At 48.4% G+C, this 24,187-nt stretch overlaps 1 protein-coding gene across 2 annotated transcripts in view; it reads left to right on the forward strand.

The window, feature by feature from the left end:
* The window catches only part of MARCHF4 (membrane associated ring-CH-type finger 4), a 106,481-nt gene that overhangs the window by 56,409 nt on the left and 25,885 nt on the right, over window positions 1–24,187 (forward strand). Inside the window, exons 2-3 of one of the 2 annotated variants that reach the window (XM_077181590.1) lie at window positions 14,120–14,281; window positions 23,140–23,332. In XM_077181590.1, coding sequence (XP_077037705.1) covers window positions 14,120–14,281; window positions 23,140–23,332 — 355 coding nt within the window. The remainder of the gene's footprint in view (window positions 1–14,119; window positions 14,282–23,139; window positions 23,333–24,187) is intronic. The other variant, XM_054636467.2, reaches the window with a different exon arrangement.

A 24,187-nucleotide genomic window follows, 5' to 3' on the forward strand; every position in this document is an offset into this window, starting at 1 on the left:
CCCGCCTGGCTCTCTGTGCCCAGCCGGCCGCGATGGGCAGCCCCTGTTCCCTGCTCCAGCCCCTGTTCTCTTCTCCAGCCCCTGTTCCCTGCTCCAGCCCCTGTTCTCTTCTCCAGCCCCTGTTCCCTGCTCCAGCCCCTGTTCCCTGCCCCAGCCCCTGTTCCCTGCTCCAGGCCCTGTTTGCTGCTCCAGCCCCTGTTCCCTGCTCCAGCCCCTGTTCCCTGCCCCAGCCCCTGTTCCCTGCTCCAGCCCCTGTTCCCTGCTCCAGCCCCTGTTCCCTGCTCCAGCCCCTGTTCCCTGGAACAGGTAGCAGCTCCCGCGGCTCGGATTCCTCAGCGCTTTCGCACCTCGCTCCCTTCCATCCCATTACACCCAGGTGACCGTTTCCCCTCCGCCTCCCCTCTTCTGTGCTCCAACCCCAGCTTTGTCATGTCCAAGTTACCTGCAGGCTGAGCGAATAAAACCATTCCTGTGGAGGCAAGCATGCCCATATTTTTGGCTCACCTTGGGGAAAATCTCATTCAGCTTATGTCCCTGTTTCCTTGAAACCTCTTCAGGTAAGGAGGGAGGCAAGCTCCCCTCTGTAACCATTGACAAGTCTAATAGCTGCTGGCTAGGATTATTACTTTTTTCCTATTAAGCAATGAATTTAACCAGAAAACGAACCGGTCAGGAGGGACTTGGACACCCTGCTTTCAGTTTGTAATACAGCCAGCCCTAAAACACGTGGCAGTGCAGCAGAGCACGTTTCAAGACCTGCCCCCTGTGTGCTTGTGTTCCTCAGCACTGTTACCAGGCAGACTTTCATCTCCGTTATCTCCAAAGAAATAAAGAGAAGGAATTAAATTAAAAATTCAAAACCCGTTGCTCTCCTCCCAGCAGCAGGAGGGCAAAATAGCTGGAGGAGATGCTGAGCAGTGAAGGCCAGGATGCAGGTCCCACCCAGAAATCTTGTTCAGCTTCCATGGAGCTACCACAGCCCAGGAATGTGACCAAGCACGAGGAAGGGGTCTGGAGGACACGGGGTGTTCACACCCTCCAGACCCTGGGGCTGTCAGAACTCTTCCTGCTTCCTGGGATGATTGCCATAGCCTTGCCGGGAGGCACCACTGCTTTCATTTCATACTCACTGCCCCTCAAAAGGAAAACCTTGAAATGTATTTACTACCTGTGGAAATGTGTGGATACCAGAGATGAGGGCAGACATGGCTTGGGCAAGAGCTTTGGATGCAGGTGTTGTATCTCTGCCAGGGCCCCTTGACCCTGCTCTACCATCCCTGCAGTGAGGGACCACTGAGCACTGCCCTTCACAGATTTGCATGGTAGCTGGAGGTACTCGTTTTGGATACAAAAAATCATCTGCAACTGCCCATTCATTTCACCCAGGACGCAGAAGGTAGGCTGAGAATTTGTATGTAAACATAGTGAAGAGGAGAAGCCCCTCGACCAGGAGGCTGTGACGTACTTAGGTAATTTCTTTTTCCTTAAAGTTTCAGTTTGCTATCAGAGAACAATGGCAGGGCCCCTGAAAAACAGCTTCCACATAGGCACCTCTGCAGGTGAACAGGGCTGCTGCAGGGATGGGACCTGCCTCCAGAGCAGAACTGGCTGCCCCAGTGCTTTAGGCTGGACATGCTCCGACTGCCAGAGCAACAAAGACACACCAGTGAAGATCAATGTCCATGAAGACAGGTGGCCAGCCATACTTCACTTTCTCTTCAACAGCCTTGTTTTTTCAAGATCTTTACACACTGTGGACACATGTAGATAAATGAAGAGCAAGGATCACAACATGGAGCCTTCCCCAAACCCAGCAGCAGGACATCAGCAGAGCTGTGGGAGGGAGAGCTTTTGCCAGGGCCCACTCTGCCCATGCCTTCCCCACACAGCTCCCATCACACTGCAGCCCATGAGGAGCTTCTGTGGCTGCTGCAGGTGTTTCCCATTCCTGGAGCATTGCCCTGGAGGGTGATAGCTGGGTAATGAGTTTCTTTAGTCTTGCTTGAATGCTCTTGGCTCTGCAGACACGACTTCTCAGTGTTTGACATCAAAGAGCAGATGAGTAGCTGATTACACAATACCCTGCCCTGAGCAGTTAGTGGGACTTCCTCCAGGAAATACACATGTGGATAGTGATCATTTCTGTGCTTATCTCTCTACCAGCCCCAGTTCTGCAAAGGCAAGAAAAAAACCCACTAGGATCTTTCAAAAACCTCTTAGAATCACAACAAAGCCCAGGAGTGTTGTACTAAAAGAACTCAGCTCTTGGGACTTGCAGTCCTGTCCCCTTTGTACTCATGACATCCAGGGCAAAGCAATGAGAGCAGCTTCCCTCTTTCCTCTTCTCTCTCCAGTGCCCTTCTTCCATCCCAGCTGCTTGCATGAACAGAAGTGAAGGAGTGATGAGTCTTGCCAGAGTACAGCAGGTCACTGTCAGGGAAGTGGGCTGGGCATTTTCATGTTGTTCCTGGCTTGGTGCACCAGAAAGTGGAGTAGGGCAGCTGGGTGGATGTAAAGGACAACCCCGTCCTAAAAGCTGAGTGCAGGTTAGATGGACAATAAAATCTCCAGCACTGGAACTCAGGAACAGGTATTTGAGCCTTCCTGTGTGGAAACACAACTTGCTGAAAGAACTGTAAGTTGTTACAGAGGAGATGTGTTGTTTCAGAGAAAGGCAGCCTAACCTGTAGCTAAAGAAGGCCACAGCCCAGTCTGACTGGACATAGTTCACTGAGCTAGGCTAATCCAGCTGTGGTAGGAGGAATCTTGCTTGGCACAAACAGGTTCTGTATCTCAAACAGCAAATCCCATGGGGAAAGGGCAGGAGAACCAATTTGACAAAGCACAATAAAGACCAATAACAGAGAGACAATAATTCATATTTCAATAGGGCATCTTTCATGCTGAGGGATACAAATGATTGGGCCACTGTCTGAAGTTCAGCCACCTCTGGAGTGGAGCATAGGTGTGCATGGCATCTGACATTGCCTCAGTGTTGATGTTTTTGTTAGTATGTAAATTGCCAATCAGTACATCTTCAAAAGGCTATCACAGAGTCAGATGATAAATCAGCCCTATGTAATGCTTAATATCTGTGCACTGATAGTGCTGAAACCTCAAAGCCCTGGCACTCTTTATATATGCACATCTGTGTGTGTATTTCACTTTTACACACACCAGTAAACCTGGTCTTCAACTTGTGCTAAAGATTGATAAAAAATAAGAAAATGGCCTCTATAGCCCACTTGACTAATGTTACATCTGTTCTTATATTTATTTCTACTTTCTCTCCTCTCTGTTTCATATTCTGCCTGTGAAAGGAAAGCTGGATTCCCCAGCTGAAGTAGGAAAACACAAGAAGGCTTTCCAGGATATGTATGCAGGCAAAGACTGAAACACATGGATTTATGCAGCTTGGTATACCAGAGGCCTTTTGCCAGGGCAGCACTGAAAAAATCATAATTAGTGTTGTGCAGCTTCCCCTGGGGACAGTGCCCCCAGTGCCACTGGTACCTCTGGCTCTATCCTATTGCGCCGCTCTTGACTGGAAAGTTGTCACACTAGGCAAAAGGATTTGGGGATTAAGCTGCCTTTTCCCATGGTGTATTTTTGCTGCACTTAGCTAAGTGGGCCTGTGGGTTTATGAGCTCTGGAGCAGGCTCCTGCAGTGGCAGGGAGGAAGGTTCTGACAGTCAGCAAGAGCATGCTCCCCTGCCTCCTAATCCCAGCCTTTTCCCAGGGGACTTCACCTACTTTCCCAGGATGCCTTGAAAATAGAAAGCAAATGAAAGGGCAGTGTGACTATTCTTGCCATGGCCAAATGGTGTGAGGCCCCCTGCTTTTATCCTCTCCCTTACCCCATTCCTTACTCAGGCTGCTCTGTGCTGTCACTCTTCCATCCAGCTCGCTGCCCCTGAGCTGCCAGCCCTGCAGACATCCCCCACCACAGCCCCATGAGTACTTCCCTGGATCCCACTGGAGAGGTGCTGCTGGCAGTGCTGCCTGGTGGGATCCTGAGTGGTATCCATCATCATGGCACAAGTGCATCCTGCAGGCAGCTGCTCTGCTGCTGCTGGCAGACACCCGCAGAAGAAACCCTTTATATTTATGGCTGGTTTTCAGCTCACTGCCAGTAAAGGCAGTTTAGCTTCACTCTGGAGCTGTATCATTTAGAAAGGAGGTGCTTCTGCCTCCAGTGCACGTTTGTGCCAGCGAGCATTTTGACTTTCTGCCAAACACTCAAGTGACCTTATGGCAGGACTGGAAGGCAAGGCTCTGGAGCTCCACCGCCCTGCTGACCCTGTGGGCCTCTATTTTCCCCTCAGCTGCCTCCTTCATGTATTTTTGTTCAACATCTCTGCTTGCAGGGTTGACTGAGACATTAAAAAGAAAATGCCTTCATCACTAAGATGATAAGGAACTTGATCTCACATAAATTGGGATGTTCTGAGAACCATTTTAATTTCTGCTAATCAGCAGATGAAAAATAAATTACTTCAGATGTCATGTCCTATTGCACGAGTCTTGAAACGTTTGGAAAAGCCATAACAGAGTTACCCAGTAATTGAACAGCTCTACATGAGTGAACTTTGTAATTGCATATTCTTCTCCTTGAGCCTGGGAGGCTGAAAGGAAAAGCAGATCAGGCCACGTCTTAATGAACCTGCTCAGTCCCGCAGTGCTAGTGAAGCCAAAAGTAAACAAACCACGCTCATTATTTTATATCACAGCTCCCCTGCTGCTGCAGTAGCCACGTGTGTGTGGTCTCCCACCTCACTTTTGCTTTCAGCCCCCTACCAGGCTGTCCTCAGCCTTCACCCCAGGTGCCCCCAAGGCCAGCAGCCCACATTTGAGCTCTACCTCACACCACAGGAGACACAAACAGCTTTGGAGACAGACATAGCTTTGAAGGGTTTCCATCTCTGAGCTGCCAGTCTTGACCATCCCAAATGGAGCAGGGAAAGCTCCTGCATACCCATTCCCATCCTGACCTGTTGGGACAGTCCCTCCTGTCATGTCCCCATCTCCACTCCCAGCTGGGAAACACTGCTTTCGAGTAGTGGAGATTTGCTCTGTGCTTCTGTTTGTACCTTTTTATTGGCTTCCACTTATTGAATGTGCACATGGCCCCCTCGGTTCCTCACTGCACTGCCCTCAGTCCTGTCTGGGGGTCACTTGAGGGTATTATGGCAAATGACAACCCTCAAATCCTGGCTGCCATCATCTGCTCCCCTCCACTGATGAGCTGCTGGTACCAGGGTGAAGCAGCTCCTAAGCAGTTGCTGCACTTCTGGAAGGAGCTTCTCACTGCTATATGACTGCCAATAGCACCTGGCCATTTTCTCATTCCTGAAGAACCCAGGAATATTAGGCAAATATTACAGAGTAAAGATTTTCTTAGGTCTAATGTTGAAGGGTTTTTCAGCTTTCTCTGAGGAAAAAAAAAAACAAAACCGAAAAACCTATTGGTCTGTTTGTTTCACTGTCTTTAAAAGTGGGGTTTGTGTCTGGAGAGTCAAGCAGCATCCATTTCTGTAGATTTTCCTCAGCAGCTGATGGCATAATGTTTCCTGAAATGGCCATTAGCTGAATATCTTTATGAACAGCTTCCTAGGGAAGTAGCTGCAAAGTTCAATTTGCTGAATTATGAGCACATCTCGGATAAGAATTGCATTGTACAGTACTTGCATTCTGAAACCATTAACTTTATGCTTTGAACTTAGAGATAGTAAGGAATAATTGCTATCTTTTTTATCTATGGAAAAAATAAGTATATTTAGAAAGATTTTATTTGGATAAGGCTTTCTCTAGTGAAAAAGCCATTTGTACCCCCCCCCCCCCAAAAAAAAAGAAAACTTATATAGATGATTGTAGATATATTACAAGAAGCCATAACTTAAGGGTACTTGATTTGTGCTGAAGAGTTGTTTGACTTCATGGTGTCGCATCAGATTTATCCCATCGCATCCTAGGGAGCAAAATTGAGTTCCCTCTTGTATCTCACACAGAATAAATCCAAGTATTGTCTGAAATACTTTAATTAAGAAGACCCAGAGTGAAACAACAGTGGATTTCTTTTTCAGAAGTAACTACCTCATGAAAGGGTTGGGGTCTGTGCTAAATCTCCAGAAGCTTAAAGCCCTCAGTACCTTGGGTGAAAGCCCAGGAGCTACAGGTCATGACATTTCTTCTCTGGGATGCTGAAATGGCTCCACTCTGTATTCAGGATGAGTCTGGAGCTGAACTCAGTGCAACACCCAAGTGCTCAGGGGTGTTCAGGTACCTTGCTTTCACATGTGCAGCACTGTGACTTCCATGCACTAAAGGCTCTTCACTTAATCGGTGCTATTATCACACCTGATGAGGCACAGCAGGAGATATTTGAGACACTTGCCTTTTGATTCCTTGCAACCAAGCAACATTTAGTAAGAATTACTTAAATCAGCTAGTCAAAAACATGTTCAGTGACATTAGGATGAAGTGGGCTGTAGAACACATAAGTCAAGTAATTTTGCTTGTGAAAATCCTTCTGTAGAGAGAAAAGCAAATAAATATCATATTCTGTAACCTCTCTGCTCCTTGGGCTATTAATAATTAATTCCTGATTCCTTATTCTGTATTTCAGGTAAAGTTCAACTTTGTTCTAGTGGAATAATTTTTCAGGATCAGTTTCAGCTACTTTGTCATGGGTTTGCTGGTGGCAACAACAACATGGCAGGAGTGCTTGCTGGTCCCTGTGTTTGCTGATTTGCACTGAGGACTGCCTTGTTCTGATTTGCTCTCATTTGCTTATTTGCTCTGAGGAAAACTGATGGGTCAAGATTCCTGTTCAGAGGAATCTCCTCCGAGGAGGGCCTGTCTTGGCAAGACCTGCACACACAGATGGAGTTCAGCATCTTTCCTCTCAGTTAAGAGGACCCTTAGGGACTGCCCTTCCCTCTCATTTGCCCTGCAGTGGTGGACTCAGGTGAGAACCAATCCCCAGCATCCCTTTTCATGCTGTCTCCCTTCCCTGGCCAAGTGGGACTTAAATTGAATGGCTCTCTGCCCTTCACCTTTCACTGGCCTGAAACCAGGTGTTAAAGTACTCCATAGCTCATTGCACATAAAATGCCCTGTGATTCTCTGTTTCCCACAAAAACGCATTTTTTCTGCTGCTTTGAAGGAAATTGGTGTTAAGCCATGAGACACCCAGACCTTCCCAAACCAACTCCCTTTGGTCTTTACTGGTGGTGGCAAAGAAGCACCCAGAGATGTAGTAGCAGGCTGTGGGGAAACACATGACCAAGTTGCTGTCAGATAAATACTGAAACAGCCCTAGCCTAGATTAAGTCCTTTTTTTTCCTTTTTTATAGTGAAAAGGGGTTGGGTCATGTCCAAATATTTTATATTAAACTCTGCAACTTGCCCGTTTTCTCTTCTGTTACCAAGGCAAATGTGCCCCAGCTCCCTGACAGATCACATTAGGCTCAGTGGAGCTGTGTTCAGTCACCTAGCTCTGGAAATCAGTGAAGGAGCGAGGGCAGAGCCACCACTCCAGACTGCTCCCAGGATGAGTCACCACAGCAAAGGCTCCTGGCTGAGTGAGCCACAGCCGCCTCTCCAATGCGCTGGGCTTTCTGCACCCAGGACTTCTCAAGCCTCTTCCTTCTTCTTTCTTTTCTTAATGAGATTTTATTCCTTGTCTTCATTTCTCTCTCCCACCTCCTGCCCTGCAGAATTCTTTAAGGTTTTAGCAATTAAGGGAGGAAGACAAGGCATCCTCTTTCCTGTTCCTTGGCAGAGCTGAGAGATGATCTGAGTGCAGAGGAAACCCATCCCTGCTCCTGCCTGGCTGAGTGTGTGGCACCATTGCTTACCCTGTGGGAAGGTGGAGTACAGAGGTTGCCCTCAGGCCTCTCTGATGTGGCACCCATCCCTGTTAATAGGCAGTGGGGATCCCCTGGGGGCACAGGAACAGTGCCATGAGAGGTCTTGCTTTGGAACATCTTGCTCAGAGGTGGCAAAGTAGGAGCAGAGCAATTTGGTAAAGAGGGCAGCCACTGCAGCTCAGGGCCCTCTTGGGACTTTCCTGTTCTCTGCTGAACAGCCTTGAGAAGGGACCTCAGGTGCCTCTGTCAGATGCCTCTCCCCCACATCCCTGCACTGTTGTTGGGCATGGGTATTTGTTGTTGGGCATGGGGATTTGACCCACTGTCTGCCTGCAGCACAGCTGAGACTCTTGAGTCATCTGCTTCAACCAAAAAAAACATGTTTTGACTTAAAACATGGGCAAGCTTTGTTCCTACCCTGATGAGCAGCCAGATGAGGTGATGGTCCCTCAGTTCTGCATTGACAGAAGAGTCCCCAGGGAGAATGGTAACGCTCAGAAAATGGAAAGTCTTCCTTCCCACTTCTCCATCCCACTCCCAAATTCTGAGCTGACACCTCTGTCATTGTCTGTCTCAGCAGTGGTGACAAGCACAAAACACTGCAGACGGGAAAGAGCAGAGAAAACTTAAAATTTCCCTGGTCCATGGTGAAGCCAGAGGCTGTGGGCATCAGCTGCTCAGCTGGGAAGTCATGCCTCTTGTGACAGTGGTGGGATGAGTTTTCCAGCAGAAGGAAGATGCAAAGCAGGTCCCACCCTGCCCTCCTTGTAGCTGTGGCTACAGTCTTTCATGTTTTCATCAGAGAGGTGCAGACAAAGCCTGAGCAGCGTGGCAGCCCCAGCACTCCTCACAGGTGCCACAGCAGCAGCCTCTGTGGGTGGAAAGGCAATTTGTGTTGTTTTTGGAGCATTGGGAGCTCTGCAGATGTGATGGCTTTTCAGACAAGACTCACTGGAACAAATGTGGGGTTTTGGCTCAGGACCTTGTGAGACACATCCCTTTCCCAACCAGCGCCCACACTCCCAGACATCACCAAAATACTCCTGGTGGTCCCAGAGGGGTGTGTGATGGTTTTGCTGGGTGCACTAAAACTGAGATCCCTGTCTGCTCATACCCAGCCTGTAGGCAGAGATGCCTGAAGCACACAGAACAGCTAATGCCCATTGAAAACCATGAAAAAGCAGAGCTGTGCCCCCACCACACCCATCTCAGAGCCCCCTGCCTGACATGCCCAGCTGTGGCTGCTCATTCATACTGCCAAGAAGCTGAGGAATCCTGGAGAGGGGCCCACACCTCTGCCCACACCTCTGCCACAGCTGAGCCCTGCAGAGACATGATCCTGACCCAGGGAGCTGCCAGGCCAAGAGCACACACCAGAGGCTTCAGCCAGGCAGTCACAGACTTAATAAAATCAGAGCTAGGCAACAGAAACAATTGTTCAGAGCTGGATTTTTCTCCTTTATAGGGCTGCATTTTCTCTTCCTGTTGGGATGGGGGTACTCACAGCACCCAGCTCTGCTGAGGTGCCTGGGGAAATGCCATCTCACCATACATAACCATGTCCTGTCCTGTCCTGGCACCACAGGAGACCTAGCTCCACTTCTCTCTGGGTCCACACTGTGTCAATTTGCCCCAGTGCTGGAGAATTTCATGCAATATAACACATATGTGTACACACACATACACATAGATACCTGTTCCATGTCCCTTGTTGCCTGTTGCTGGCTGGCACAGGGTTTGCATGCATGGGGAAGCATTTGAGATGCTGGTAACAACGTGTTTAGTTCAAAAGGATGGAAGGGCAACTCTTGTAAGTGTGTGAAGATGGAGTGGTCATTAGTACATGTTTATTGAAGTTTACCAGCTGTATAACAATGGACTTCTCTTTGCCATTTTACTTAATTTGTCTGTAATTATGTTCCTAATATAGAAATAATTTGGCATTTATTTGCTGTAATAAAACTTCCCATTGCATTTAAACTCAATGGGAAGATTTAAGTATGTTTAGGAGACACAGCTGAGGACCTGAAATTAAATGACCCTGGCTTCCTTTTGCAAACAAGACAAACTCAGATAAATGCTAGCAGTCAGATGCATGCATGCAGATCTGTGAGCAGCAGCAGCAGCTGCATGTATGCTCCCAGAGAGAGATGGCAGCCCTTGTGATGGGACAACTCCTCCAGAGTCTCCTCATTGACCTGCTCCGGCCCAGGGCACTGCTCCTCTGACTGATGCTTTTGCTACTTTGCCTACCTGAGCTGGAAAAATGCACTGGTAAAGGAAAAACTGCAGGTCTTAAGATCAACATCAGCTGTCTTGATTTTCTGTACAGCTTGCACTGGCTTTCAAAATGTTTGCTTTAATGGTTGTGATAGTAGGATGTTGGTAACATGGCTCTTTCCAGCTGAGCTGGTGCTCAGGAGCAGCCCAGGCACCAGACATGGTGAGCACAGCTGGGCCAACCCAGGAGACCAACCACATCCTGGCCCAGTGACACCATCATCCCCAGCCCTGCCCTGTTTAAAGGAGACTGGGTGGGCAAATTTGCTGTACTTAATTTGCAGTTAAAAGAACAGGCCTGGGAAACACATCCCATGTCTGCCTGCTGGTGGGTGAGCAGCTGCAGCTGTGGATGGGCTCCCAGCACTGATAAATGACAGATAAAAGCCAGGCAGAACTCTGCCACCACCACTCAACAGGGCTGACGCTGCTCCTGACGTGGTTATTTTCTCCCTGGATATACCAAGCACCACAAGCACGCACTGGCAATAATTTTTTTTCCCATCCTTTCTCAGCACTCCTGCCAGTAGGCTTTAAATAGCAGGGGCCAGATAATCATTAACCACTTTGACATATTGCAGGGGACAGATTGGGAGTTCAGACAGAAAGGACAGAGCTGGAGCAGACCTGCACTACTGGTGCATCTCCAGCAGTATTGTCCTCCTCAGGGTAAAGCCAGTTCAGCCTGGCCTTGCCCTTGCTGCTCCTTGAGACAAGCTCCCATCATACTGAGAGATAGGGAAGAATATTATATATATAATTGATCAGTAAATTACTCTTTCCAGAAGTAGGGAAGAGCATTTCATGCATATGTTTGAAATGGTTGGGGCTGAGCCAGAGCACCTTTCCCTTTTTGTTAACTCTGTTTTTTCCTAATTTAGACTTGGATAACAGCAAAAAAAAAAAAAGAGAAAAAGAAAAAGAAAAAAAAGGCAGGTGCCCTGAGTCCAAAGCACACTTCAGTGTTTCAGAAGAGCAAGATGGTAGTGAGCAAACTGAGGAGGAAGCTTGCAGTTGGGAAGCATTTCTCCACTAGTTACTGACAAAGGAAAAATGCTGCTTAGACTCATCCCAGTGATGGGATATAACTCTACAATGGGAAGTTGCAAAAATAAATGTTGTGAAATAGGGAAATAAAAAAACCTTTGAAACCCTTCAAAGGGTTTTTGGAGAGCAGTCCCCAAAGGGATTTGGTAGGAATTGTTTGAGCACTGGAGAATATGTTGTGCAGACCTGTCTTCTACATACCTGCAAAAATGGATGTTAGGGATTTAATTTCCATCTCTAATTGTTGTGATTTTTGTCTCACTTTGGGATTGCTTTTGTGTTCCTGTAGCTTTTAGCATCAGAGGACTCTGTATAGAAAACCCTTCCTGTGTATCACAGCCAATGGTCTGTTCCTGAGCTCTCTGTACAGCCAGCAATGAGACTCCTTCTCCTTTGCTGTACAAAGGATTTATTCCTTTAATATGCCCCTGATGTTTGTTTTTCTGCTGGTACAGGAGTGCATGTGCATGTGTGTGCATGTGGCAGTGTTTTACAAATGCCTGCTGTGGATAGAATTGGGCTTCACAGGATGCAAAAATAGCTGTGTGCCACATACAAGGATGTAATATTTCAGACGGCTGGAGAAAATGTGATAAATTGAGTTTTTGCTAGATTTGCTAAAATCAAGTTACTGGGGGATTCATCTCCACAGCTGAATCCTGAGGTTGCAGGAGCTGGCAGGACTGTGTGTTTGAGCATCACAGTTAGGGAGGGAGACTGGGTCCCCATGGTGCTGTCGGACATCTGTGAACATCTCTTGGCTCTGAAGAGAGAAGCTCAGATATCAGAGACTCATTTATTACAGAGTCCCAGAAGCCAACATGAGTCCAGGCTGTAGCTGCAGCTTTTCCCCTCTGCCTTTGCCTGGAGGTTGTTGCTCTTAGTTCCTGCTCCATCCTGCTCCATTCCTGATCCCTCATCATCGATGCCTCCAGCTGCTCGTTAGACAAAGCCCAGGTCCTGCACTCACCATTTTGAGCCCTGTAAGAGACCCTGCTGTGCAGTGAGGTGGAAAGGCAGGGATGCTGCAGATCTGGGAGGTTTCTGCATGACCTCCTTACTGCTAGGGCCTCATTTGTGTGCTGAGGGACAAAACTGTTGACAAAATAAGGCACCAGGGACTGACATGAGAAGGGCAGACCAGAGGCACAGAGCAGTGGTCCTTGTACCAGGCTGGCTCTTGGTGTGGAAGAGGTTTGGTGAGTGGGGAAGCAGAGGAGTTGTGCCAAGTTCTGGTCCCTCCCCTTTTGCATCCTGTCTGGCAGTACCTGCTCTTCTGGGCTGCTAATCACTCTGGTGATGTCCCACCCCAGTCTCAGCCAAGGGCACAAACATGCACAGCCAAACCTGAGCCCCCTCAAATTGAACCTCACGTGGGGAGTTTGAGTGCCAGATGTCAGTGCTCATTCCCACGTGCACCTTTCTCCCATGTAATCCTTCCCTGCTTCCCTTCTTCTGGTTTGTTATGTCACCCCTTGCCAGGTGGAAAAGGTTCATGGAGCCTACAACTCTCCTTGCTCCCCCTCTCCCTTTGTATCCCCTCCAATATATAATGAAAACCAGTAACAAGTATAGCCAAGGATGGGTTTGTAACATAAACAGTTGTTTACAGTTTTGCTAAAATTTCATCAAAGATGACATTTTTAGGTGATCTAGCTGAAACAAATGAAACTATCAACATGTTTGCATTAGGTTTTGTAAAAAGAAGTATCACTCTTGCCCAGTGTGGTCCTCAGTTCCTTAGGTTCTGAGACCTGATGTAGTGACCTAGAAGCTGAGACAGTTTCCCACCAGGGTTAGCAAGAGCAGGATCTGGTTCATAACCTGAGGCAGTTGGAATGGATGTCTTTTACCATATCCAGCAGTGTTCAGTGCCAGGGTCTGTTATCCTGGTGCTCCAGCAGGCTAGTGATGAGGCTGATCTGGGCTGTAAGAGCAAATATCTTCTCCCCAGTGCTGAAAGTATGATTCAACCTTCCCTATCCCATAGATATTCTGCCTTTAAAAGCTTTTTAATCTTGGAGCGCAGCTAAAGAGACAACTGGAATCTATAATATGGCTTTTAAACACTAAACAGTGAGGAGTAAAATGTAATGGCTCTCTCCTAACCTAAATAAGCAATTACAAACAACTGTAAAGGGCTCCTGAGCTTGTGTGCACAGAGGATTTTAGTCTTGTGGTGAACAGGATGATAGCAGATGATAGATCAGAATAATATGGGGCGCTCATGGATACCCTGTTAAAAGCTGCACCAGAAACAAGGGGATGAGCCAGGAAGTTCAGTGTTTCAGCCACCACTCTAACTGTCTGAGTCATAGGGCAGAACACAATTTGTTCTCCATCTTGCTTGCTTCTAGGGTGCAAATAGCCAGCCCTGTAGTTCATCAATATGACTGGCTGGGATGTTGGAAGGTGTGGGAGAGAAATTTGAGAACATTTTCCTTGCCTGGGCTTGACGAAGCTCCCTGGGTCTGAGTAGGACATCAGCCTGCAGCAGAGGCTGTCTCAGAACTTATCACCACCACCAACCTCACTTTCTAAAATAGGTAGCAGAGACAAAAACCTGAGCAATGAACTGGTGGTGTCTGGTTGCCAACAGAGCTGGTTGGGGTCAGTGTGGGTCCTCTGGAGTGGTAAGAGTTGTGCTTATCCAGCTTTTCCTTCAGTGGTGACAAGGCATGTAAGAACCCAGTATTTGAGACTATTACATCCCTGACATCTCATTCACATCAGCCAAGCATTATTAGAGGGAAAAAGGGATGGAAGCAGCATGATTGCCTGAGCCAAACCAGGTAAAAAAGGAAGAAAGCTCAAATGGTGGATAAGGGAGCTTCTGCCATGCCTGCCACGTGTGCTGTGCCGTGCTGTGGAAGGAGGGGAGCCTCGCTGATGCTGTCTGTCTGTCTGTCTGTCTGTTTCAGGGGGAGTTGCTGAGCCCGTGTCGATGCGATGGATCTGTGAAGTGCACGCACCAGCCATGTCTGATCAAATGGATTAGCGAGAGAGGCTGCTGGAGCTGTGAGCTGTGTTACTACAAGTATCACGTCATTGCCATAAGCACAAAGAACCCTCTGCAGGTAAAGGTACTAGAGACATTTCAAAGTCTATTTATTCTTGTTTCAATTTTTGTTTCTGGGAGCAAGTGGATTTTACCTGTGTGGGTTTTTCTTCCCTGTGCACAGGGATTCCTATGTCTAAGACATTTAGAAAGGATTGCCAAGGGCTGGTCCAAAGAGACCCCATGTTCTGCTCAGTGGTTCTGGGAGCATCCCTTGGGAGTCTGCTCTTTCTCTCCTTGGCAATTCCTATATTCACTTGCCTCCTGTTGAAACTTCCACAATAGTGCTTTAACACCTCACAGCCATTCAAATGTGTTCATCCATAGGAGATCCCAGGTGTGCCTGCCTCCAGGGCCAGGCAAGGACTGTGCCATTGTGGGATTTACTGCAACAAAACACACAGTCTGTGACTGAGCAGTCGAGACTCCACGTGTTTATGGTTGTGCCATTAATCCTGATCTCCTCCTGCTGAGACTCCGCTGTGTTGGCGTGAGGGATGGTGGAGGCAGATGGAGGGTTCTTAGCGCTCTCCTCTCTGATCTCACCCCCTTTTTCACTCTACTGCTCTCACACAATCATGACACGGCACGGGAGGTGTTGACTCTGATGCTCTGGTCTCTTCAAGCCTGATTCTTGATGGACTTCTGCAGATGTGCACACAACAGGTAAAGCACATCTTGATGTGTCTGTGAAAGTCATCCAAGGACTCACATTCTTATCTGAAAAGCATTGTAGTGAATAAGTCACAGTACAGACTGGTGATTTTAAATCAGGATTCAGAATGGGGAAATCTGTGTGACTATTAAAAATTGGATAAATTATCCTTAATAGCTATTGATTTATTGTGGGGGCAATGCCTGAAGATGCATTAATTACTGCTTGCCTTTGCTGAGCATCATTAGTGCCTCGGCCATAAGGAAGCACATTACATCCAGGCACTTCTTCTTAATCAGCATCATCTGGACTGGAGGGGCATTACAGTGGTTTAGAGACCAGGGTCACGTCTGTAGGGATTTTGGTCTGTCCAGTGCCTGGCCCTCTGTGGGTCACTCTCTCCCAGGAGGCAAGGGCAGTGCTGGTGATGGTGCCCAGTTGTACAGAGGAGTGGAGGAATGCAAACTCTTGCTCTCTCCTTCAAACTGCAATCTCTGTGTGGTTTTTTCTAGGCCTGAGGTCACTTACCACATTGAGGAAACAGGGACAACCTATTAGGACTCCAGACTTAAATGAAGTACTGAAATTAGGGGGATATCATGGGGAAACTTTGCTGAGGGGGAAGGAAAAACCTGCCTGCTCTCTGAGAATCCCTAGAGCTTCTGACTCAATTTTCCATGAGCCATGGGCTGGACACATCAGTAGTTTCATCCCAAGCCTCAGACCCAGAATGTTTTAATTTCTTGGCTCTAGTAACTGAGAGCAGATTGAAACACAGGAGGGGAGATGTGGACAAAGCAGCTTTTGTTTATTTCTGGAAAGCTGCTCCATGAGTGCCCTAATGCTTCCTGCATCTCAGATTGGGGATGCAATGCTGAGCAGCACTGAAGGTTTGTGAGTACAAATTTGTGAGCCTTTGTGTCCCCAGAACCACCTTTAATGAATGACTTCAAACACTCTGCACTTTCAGGTGGCTCAGGGCAATGGGTCAGTGACTTTCTTCCTGTTCCTCACTCAACTAAAATTTGTTGGAGCTGCTCACAGACAAGCTTCCACCCCACATACACAACTTTCAGAGCCTGTGCAAACTTCTCTCACTCTGGGAGAGTGGCCTGATCTGATGGCCTTTGCCATGAACACTGGGTGGCAGAAACAGCTGAGTTAGAGAGCTCAGCTCCAGGAGCAAGGGTCCCAAAGGACTGTGCAGATCCGGGGCTTGGAGCCTTCACGTTGCTGGCTTAGACTTCACAGCACTTCTCACAGAAGCACTGGGAAATTTGGAGGATGGGAAGAAGCAACTGGAGTGAAAAACCACTTGGCCTGGAATAAATGCAGTGTGTAGAGCTACAGCTGTGTGCCTGGGTGCCCTGTCTGGTGCCAGCACAAAGGCACTGCTGGGAAGCAGATGCTACCCTGGCGTTAATATGCAAAATCCCGTGGGAAGTGGTGATACACCAGGCCAGGACTTCCTACCAGTACGCAGGGCCCCCTGGAACCCCTTACTGTGAATGCCTCATTTCTCAGTGGCTCTCACCATCTGGTAAGATACTGGGAAAAGGAGGCAGAGAAGACACAGGAGTTACTATGCCCCAACACTGTATCCCATAACAAGTGACAGTATGGGTGGAGGAGCATCATTTCTGCTTGGTCTGCACTCCATGTGTGGATAACACGGGCCAATTGAACATACAAGTATATCTCAAAGTCCCTGACCTTTCTTCTCAGAGTCTGCTGGAACTTGGGCCCAGCTTGATTCTTACAAGAAATCTCTGAATTTCTCAATCACAGTTCTCAAAGGGCAAATGCTGTAGGAAGTCAAGGTCATTTGTTTTTTCCAGACCAGCCACAATACAGGCAAGGACCACACAAGCCTCATGTCCTTGTCCAATATAACCTATTTGGGTGATGCTCTGAGCATGGCTAGATTCTAACCAAGATCATGGCCTTCCTCTCTCTTGTGCCCTGTATCTGATAGACTGCTAGAAGCCAGATCCAGGCAGCTGGCAGACCCTGGGCTCCCTGAAGCATGTCCAATTGGTCTGAGCAGAGCAGCACATCCAACACCCACATGTTCCCTGGGACCTGCATGTTTCTCTGCCCATTTTGACATCTGCTTCACATTTTTTGGAGTGCTTAGAAGCACAGCATGGGCCAAATGTGTCTAGAGACTCATGGTGTGGGCAGAGAAGTTACAGCCGGGTTCATGCATAATTAACACAGGCTCCTTCCAGCCTCCAGGCTATTACGATGCTTCATACCAGAGAGGGACCTTTAGTCTTCTGTTTTGGCAGAATTAATCTCTGTAAATTAACCCACCCCACTCCCAACTCCCTGGATTGCAGGCATTTAAGAGCAAAGGTCTTCAAGCAGCAATAGTGCTAACCTGCTGAGACTGGGGAATAAAGTTGTTGGGCAACATAGCAGGTGTCCTGCCAAGCAGCAGTCAGGCAGTGAATGAGCAAAAATCTTCCATCAGCTGTGAACAACTAAGAAATCCAGAGCTTTTGTCCATCCATCCATCCATCCATCCATCCATCCATCCATCCATCCATCCATCCATCCATCCACCAGTCCATTCTGCTCTCCAGTTTGCCAGTCACCAAGACAGGAGTCACGGGCTTGAGGGCTTTAAATGCTTCCCTCCACTGTAATACTTGTGTTAAGCCCATGATTTTTAAAAGACCCTGAAGGCACAGGGGTTTAGAAGCACGTGATCATACTGCCTGCACCCTGGTGCTGATACATAGTGGAGTAGGTATCTGCCTTGATGGGCCTCTGAAGTGTACTTAATCTATACACCTCCTTTATAGTCAGTCCTGAACCACATCCACTCTGATGCTCTCATTTTAGCAAAGAGAAAATCTGTTTGAACCAACCTTCCCAACAACTGTCTGCAGTCTTGATGAGTTCAGCTCTGATTTACAGTTTTTATCTCCAACTCTTCCTGCATTGCAGGCTGTTTCTGCTCCAAAGATCCCCAGTTATCCAGTGCTGGGGTTGGGATCTGCTCTCTGTTCTCCTCTGGCTCCATTTTATCCATGGTGATGATCTGTTAGGAGCTGATGGTCTCTTCATCAGAACACTCACAACTGCAAGAACAGCTGATCTCACAGGGTGTTTGAGCTTTAGCCTGAGATGCTGAGTTAAAAAGCTTGAGGCAAGTTTACTGATGTGTCCTGGTTGTCCCAGCCTGCTGAATCAGTTTTGTTGAGCATGAGCTTTGCTGGTCCCTGCTGAGCTTCAGCTGCAACCTGCAAGCAATGGGTCCAGTCACTGCAAGAGAGACTTCAGGGCCTGTGTGTTACAACAGGATTTTTCCAGGATGCTGGTGCTGTAGCCTGAGTCTTACCAGATGCTGTGGCACATGGAGGAGGGGGGTTTTCATCGCTGCACATTTCCATTACATGGCCCTACTGGGCCCTCCCTCCTCCTTGCTGCATTTCTAGTATCTGAATAAGCCACAGCATCTGTAAGTGTACAGCAGGGAAGCTATGCCAAAGCAGTAGCTTAATTTTGCTTGGCAAATTTATAAAAAAAAAACATCCTCCAGAAGTTAATTGATGGCTGGGGTCTTGGGACAGCAGCAAGGGGAGAACCACACCTAAGCTGCAAATGATCCTCTCCAACCTTCTAGGAAAAACCTCTCTTGCTTGTGACCCTGGGTCTGAGAATTAAATTGCTGACTAGCACAGCTCAGGATGTTAATGATGTGTATTAAGGGGACATGTCAGATACAGCAATAAAAATAAACTGAACTGCCTGAGGCAGGCATGGAGGAGCTCTCAGGGGAGTGCAGGAAGGCTCTTCCAGCAAATGAGACTTCTTTGCAAGCTGCTGCAGTAAGACATAGACATCTTCTGCAGGTAGTATCTGCCTTGGATATGCTTGTGCTGCTGCTTGGGAACCTTTGTAGACTGCAAGTGCCAAAGACAGGGAAATACAGATCAGGCATTAAATACTATAGTAATGACATTATTCATCTGTGTTACATGAGCAGGTTTTCACTTACAAACCTCTAAGCAGAAGCACTGAAGCAAACAGGGAAACAGGTTTGTGTCAAGTACAACTTGCAGGTTATGAAACAGTGCAGAAGAACAAGTGACATACTCAAAGGCAGCAGTACCAGCTTGGACCCTGACTAAAGTCATCACAAATGTCAGACCTGAGCTCCTAAGAAGCCCTTTCTGAGGCACCTGGGTTGCAGAGCTTTGTGATTTGTGCAAAATGGGGAAACCTGGGGAAACTGGTCTGAGAGAGAGTGGTCTGCACCTGTAGACATGGGTGGTGTGCCAAAGCACTTGGCCCAGGGGGGTGGTAGCCGAGGACAGACAGCTCCAGACAGTTTCTCTAGAATGGTTTGGAGGGTTGGAGCACTTTTCCAGTGTGGGTGGCAGACCATCACAGAGAACTGCTTGGACATGTTCTGAAGCCTTTGTGAGTCTGGAGCCCACAAAGCTGATCCTGTTATCCTGCAGGAGCCTTTAAAGCTTTTTGGTACCACCAAGTCCTTAGTTCTGCCCTGTTCAGCACTGGCAGAGCTTTCTACCTGCCTAAAGGTCATGTCCCTGACTGACAACCTGGGTGAGCTGAGTTGTTAAAGGTGCACTTATTTTAGTGCAGCTCACTGGCTACCAGGAGCTCGAGTCATTATCAGCTGGGGGAAGAAGGGCTCAGCTTTAGGTCTCTCCCCACAAGTGGGATTGCTTGACCTACTGTGATCTTGCTAGATCTTGAACATTTGAGTGGAGATTTGGAGGGAGGGGGCTGTGTCTGCTGCTAGGCATTCAGACAAAGAGCTTTGGGGGTTTCAGATGTGCCAATAGAGGGACTTCAGAGTTGCTGAGCAGCTCTACTGGTGACCCAAGAATGATAGGGTCATCTGCCAAGTCCCTGGTCTGCTGGCCATAATGAGGATGGAGAGGGCTTGGGAAAAGGGGTGATTTTCTAAGGGCTGTTATGAAATCTGAAAGACACCGTGCTGTGATTGAGGTGAGCTCCTAAGGCTACCAGCGCAGGGACACATCAAGCCCAGCTCCTGCAGCTGAAATTCATCAGTACATTCCACCTCTGAACAGCTCTTGGACCTTTCTGTCTGAGCACTCATGGGGGTAAGAGGCTCTATCTTCTGTCTCATGCTAACATCTTCCATCTCATACACTAAGATGTGTAGCAAAATAGAATTAAAAGATGAAAAATAATAACTCTAGTTATTAGTGGCTCAAGCTAGACCCGGGACACTAAACTGCAGTTCTCAGGGTTGCCAGAGAAGAAATACAGAGAGAAATACAGAGAAGAAATACAACATTTATAACATTTATTACTTCTTTTTTTTTTTTTTTTTTTACTGGAAATTATTAAATTCTTCTGCATGCTGGCTGTTTTCCCCAATGTTCAGCTTTGACCCATTTACCTCCTTGCCAGAGAGTAATCACACCCCAGTGCCACCTTCTGAACAGAGTCAGGACTGCTGCTGTGTGTGTCACTGTCACTTAGTGCCAGATGCAGGGGGAGAGCCTCCTACCCCCTGGCACAGCTGACAGACTCCAGGCTCTTCATTATCACCACAGTCAACTTCCCAGCAGCCACTGCCAGCTGAGCAGTGTCAGGCACTGTCCTTGCCAGTGTTTCAGCCTCCCTGTTCCCAGCCAAGGGGAGCAGGGTCTGAGGTTTTGCACTCAGGTGTAACTCTTCTGTTCTCTGAGCCCCATCCCCTTTGACAGTGTATTTAGTGCTACACCTAAGCCTCCCTTTCTCTGCAAAGCCATGGTGTTGGTTGTACATGGCTTCTAGTTGTAGAAAACAGTTCCTTTGCTGCTAATTGCTACCTTGGAAGGACCTGTTGCTAGCAGAGGCCTTGCAGTATGCCAGGCAGATGGTGAGGAGCCAGTCCATTACCTCCTCAAGAGAGAGAAATGATGCAGAATGATTTGGCTGGCACAGGCACATGCGGGTCAGTGTGCGGGGCCCGCAGTGAAGCCTTCGCACGCAGCCCCAGGCTGTGCTCTCAGCACTCTCATTCCCTCTGAGTCAGCCACAGCCAGTGGAATGGGAGATGAGGTCTGGGGAAAGCTGCAGGGGCAAAACTGCAACCCCATGCACACAGCCAAGCTCCCTCCCCACCACATGAATTTAGTCCTGGAGCTCTGGGCTAATGGCATTTCTTGCAGATTTGTCCTTCATTGGCTTATGGTGCTGTTGAGAACAAAGCTGGAGAGCTGGTGGGAGGATGGCAGAGCTGCTTATCCCACCCTCAGAAGCCAGATTTGTGATGAGTGCTGGGTGGGCTTTGCTCTGCTTGATGTCAGGAGAGGAGTTGCACCATTGCACCTCTCCTGTGGACTCCAGCACCCCTGCAGCATTGGGACTTCCAGGCTGCTCACTGTGTGACCTTCTCAGTGGCACAGAGGGGCCAGGTGGATTTGGTGGAGGCATGGAGCAGGTCAGGCTGTGGCAAAATGGAAATGGGCTGATGAAATGTTTACTGAGTGTCCCCAGTGCTAAGTGTTTTTGCTTTTGGCTGGGGCAGATAGCAGGAAGGGGACTGGAATAGCTGAGCCCAGGGAAGAGACTGGGTTTAGCTGAGCCCAGTCCTGCTTCAGGGGAGAACAAGCTCTCTCTCTCTGTTCAGCAGCTCAGTGGCCATTTCTGGGGCCAACTACCAAATAAGCTGGTACTGCCCACCTCACTGGTGCTGCACATCCATGGTAGACAATTTTAGAGCTGTCTGCCCATGCAGGATGTAAGCCAAGGAGCAAGGCTGGCAGAGGCAGAGGAATCTCCTTCGACTGCCACCCACAGACCTCAGCCTCTGGCTGAAGCTCTCGTTTGTCCCTCTCCAAATGCAGCCCTTTTCAGGGAAGTGCATTCAGTTCAGGGGTTTGGTCATTGGCCTGGTAGCAGTGCTGTGTGTGCCTGTACCAGCACAAGTCACTTCTTGTGCTTCACACTCTTCAGTCAGGGTTCAAAAGTCCTTGCAAAAAACATTGCTAACTCCTGGCTGGCCTGAGCATTAAAGAGGTATCCCGTACTTGAACTCCCTTCTTGCACTTCAGAAGGATGGAACAAGGCTTGATGGGTGATCCTGCTGTCCTAGGATGTGTTTGACCAACATGCAGGGCACTGAGATCTCACCAGACTGTCACTTCACAGGGGGACTGAATTTGGGCTGAATCTAGGCTAAACATTTTCAACTCCTCTGAATCCTCTGTACCTGCAGGAGGTTGAAGTCCATCCTTGTTTATCCTCCTGACAGTCCCACTGTGACTTCAAGGGCATGTATCTCACAGCTAGAGGTGGCCTATATACTTCAATGCCAGGAGAGACTGTCTCTCCTCAGCCTGTTTACACATGTGATTTTTGATTTGCAGGAGATGCTATGGACCACGTCCCCAAGTCTTGTTAAAGACTCCAATTTCTGCTCTTGGTTTTATAGGACAGTTTTCTCAGCAGTGTAAATCTGAGTGGGGAGGTTTTATGCTGGATGACAGAGAGGAGTCTGGGTTTAGGATATTTATAACGTAGCTTATACAAAGCTCTTTGACAAAGTGAATGGATTTGGAGGAGTTATTTCTATTTTTTTCTTTTTCTGAGGAAGAAGCATTGACGTTTACCTTGGAACACAGCCTGAATATGTCATCATCTAAAGGCAGGGTGTCCTGACCACAACTTGTGTTGTTTGTAGCATGTTCTGTGGGATGTGCATTGCCACTGTGAGATTCTACCTAGGGCTGTGATCATGTCAGATCTCACAAAGTGGCGCAGAGCCAGCTCATATGAGGCCTTCAAAAGAAAGCTTGGTTCTCTGAGATACTTACTCTTTTGGTACTCTTACTCTCCTGGATGAGGATGTTGCCTGGCTTCTATTTGAGGGAGCAACTGAGCTTTATGGTTTGTGATGGCCATCACAGATCTCCTGTCATTTTTGGTGTCTTGCCTTCATCCATCCTGCCTCACTCAGGTCACTGTGCTTTCCTGGTGAGAAGCAGGACACCTTTCAATTGCCTCTTTGGCAGTGTTGTCAAGAAACCCAAGGCAATGCACTATTGAACACCTGCCACGCTCCATCCCAGATGTGGATGGGGTAAAAGCACCTATGCCCAGAGGTGCTCTTTGAGATCTCCAAAGCCACCACAATGGTGTAAAACAGTGATGTGCTCCAAGTAACTAACTCTTCTCTTTTGTCCTCCCTCCCTCCCTCCCTGCCTTCCTCTTGTGCCCTCCCTGTACAGTGGCAGGCCATCTCTCTGACGGTCATTGAGAAGGTTCAGATAGCAGCGGCCATCCTGGGTTCCCTCTTCCTCATCGCCAGTATCTCGTGGCTCATCTGGTCGACCTTCAGTCCTTCAGCCAAGTGGCAGCGCCAGGACCTGCTCTTCCAGATCTGCTATGGAATGTACGGCTTCATGGACATTGTCTGTATAGGTGGGTGACCGTACCTCACACCGCGGCCACGGCTCACTCACCCCTGGAGAGCAGTGGGACATGGCCTGGAGAGCCAGCCCATACAGTTTGGCTTGGATTGAGTCCCACAGCTTTTTCTCCTCTTTGCTTTTTTGGCCCATTTTTTCACTGTTCTCTCAGCTCGTCTGGGCAGCGCCAGAGTGTTTCCTTGGCTGGGGTGGCAGAGGGACCCGCAAAAACGCCAGAGAGAAGCAGATGTCTCTTCAGAGCAAGAAGTGGGTGGGGAAGTCTGGGGGAGGCTGGGGAGTGTAAGGCTTTATAGAAACTCCTTTCCTCCTGGAATAGCTAATTTAGGGACTGCCTCACACCGGGCATGGCAGGGTCTCTCCACACGCAGCTCCTTGGCTCTCCAGCCCAGTCTCTCTGCCAGGCAGGAGTGGCTTCCCCTTCTTTGGCCCACCTTGGAGATGCAAGTCCAAACCAGGTCACAGGCCAGCCTGGGGTCCTTGTCAGGTTGGTACAGAGCAGCTCTTTGAGGATGCAGCTGCCTCACTCACACTGCACAAGCCTGCAGAGTACAGCAGCTGCTGTCAGCCTGACCCCAGTAGAGTCTCCCTGGGACCAGTGCAGGTCTGCAGATTGGAGGGGCATAGCTGCCAATACCTGCAGCAGTTCCTGAAACACTCTGGTGAGCACCAGCCACCTCCAAATGCCCCTGAGCAGTGTCCACCCAAGCACAGGCCACAAGATAACTTGTCAGTTCAAGTGACCCTGAAGGAAGCAAAAAGGGAGCCAAAGATCTCTTCATGTCTGGGTCCTGGCATCACTGTTATGAAGTTAGAAGAAGCCCTCCCAAGCTCAGTGGGAAAAGGCAGT

The sequence above is a fragment of the Agelaius phoeniceus genome, chromosome 7, assembly GCF_051311805.1.
Source record: "Agelaius phoeniceus isolate bAgePho1 chromosome 7, bAgePho1.hap1, whole genome shotgun sequence".
Classification (NCBI taxonomy): Eukaryota; Metazoa; Chordata; class Aves; order Passeriformes; family Icteridae; genus Agelaius; species Agelaius phoeniceus.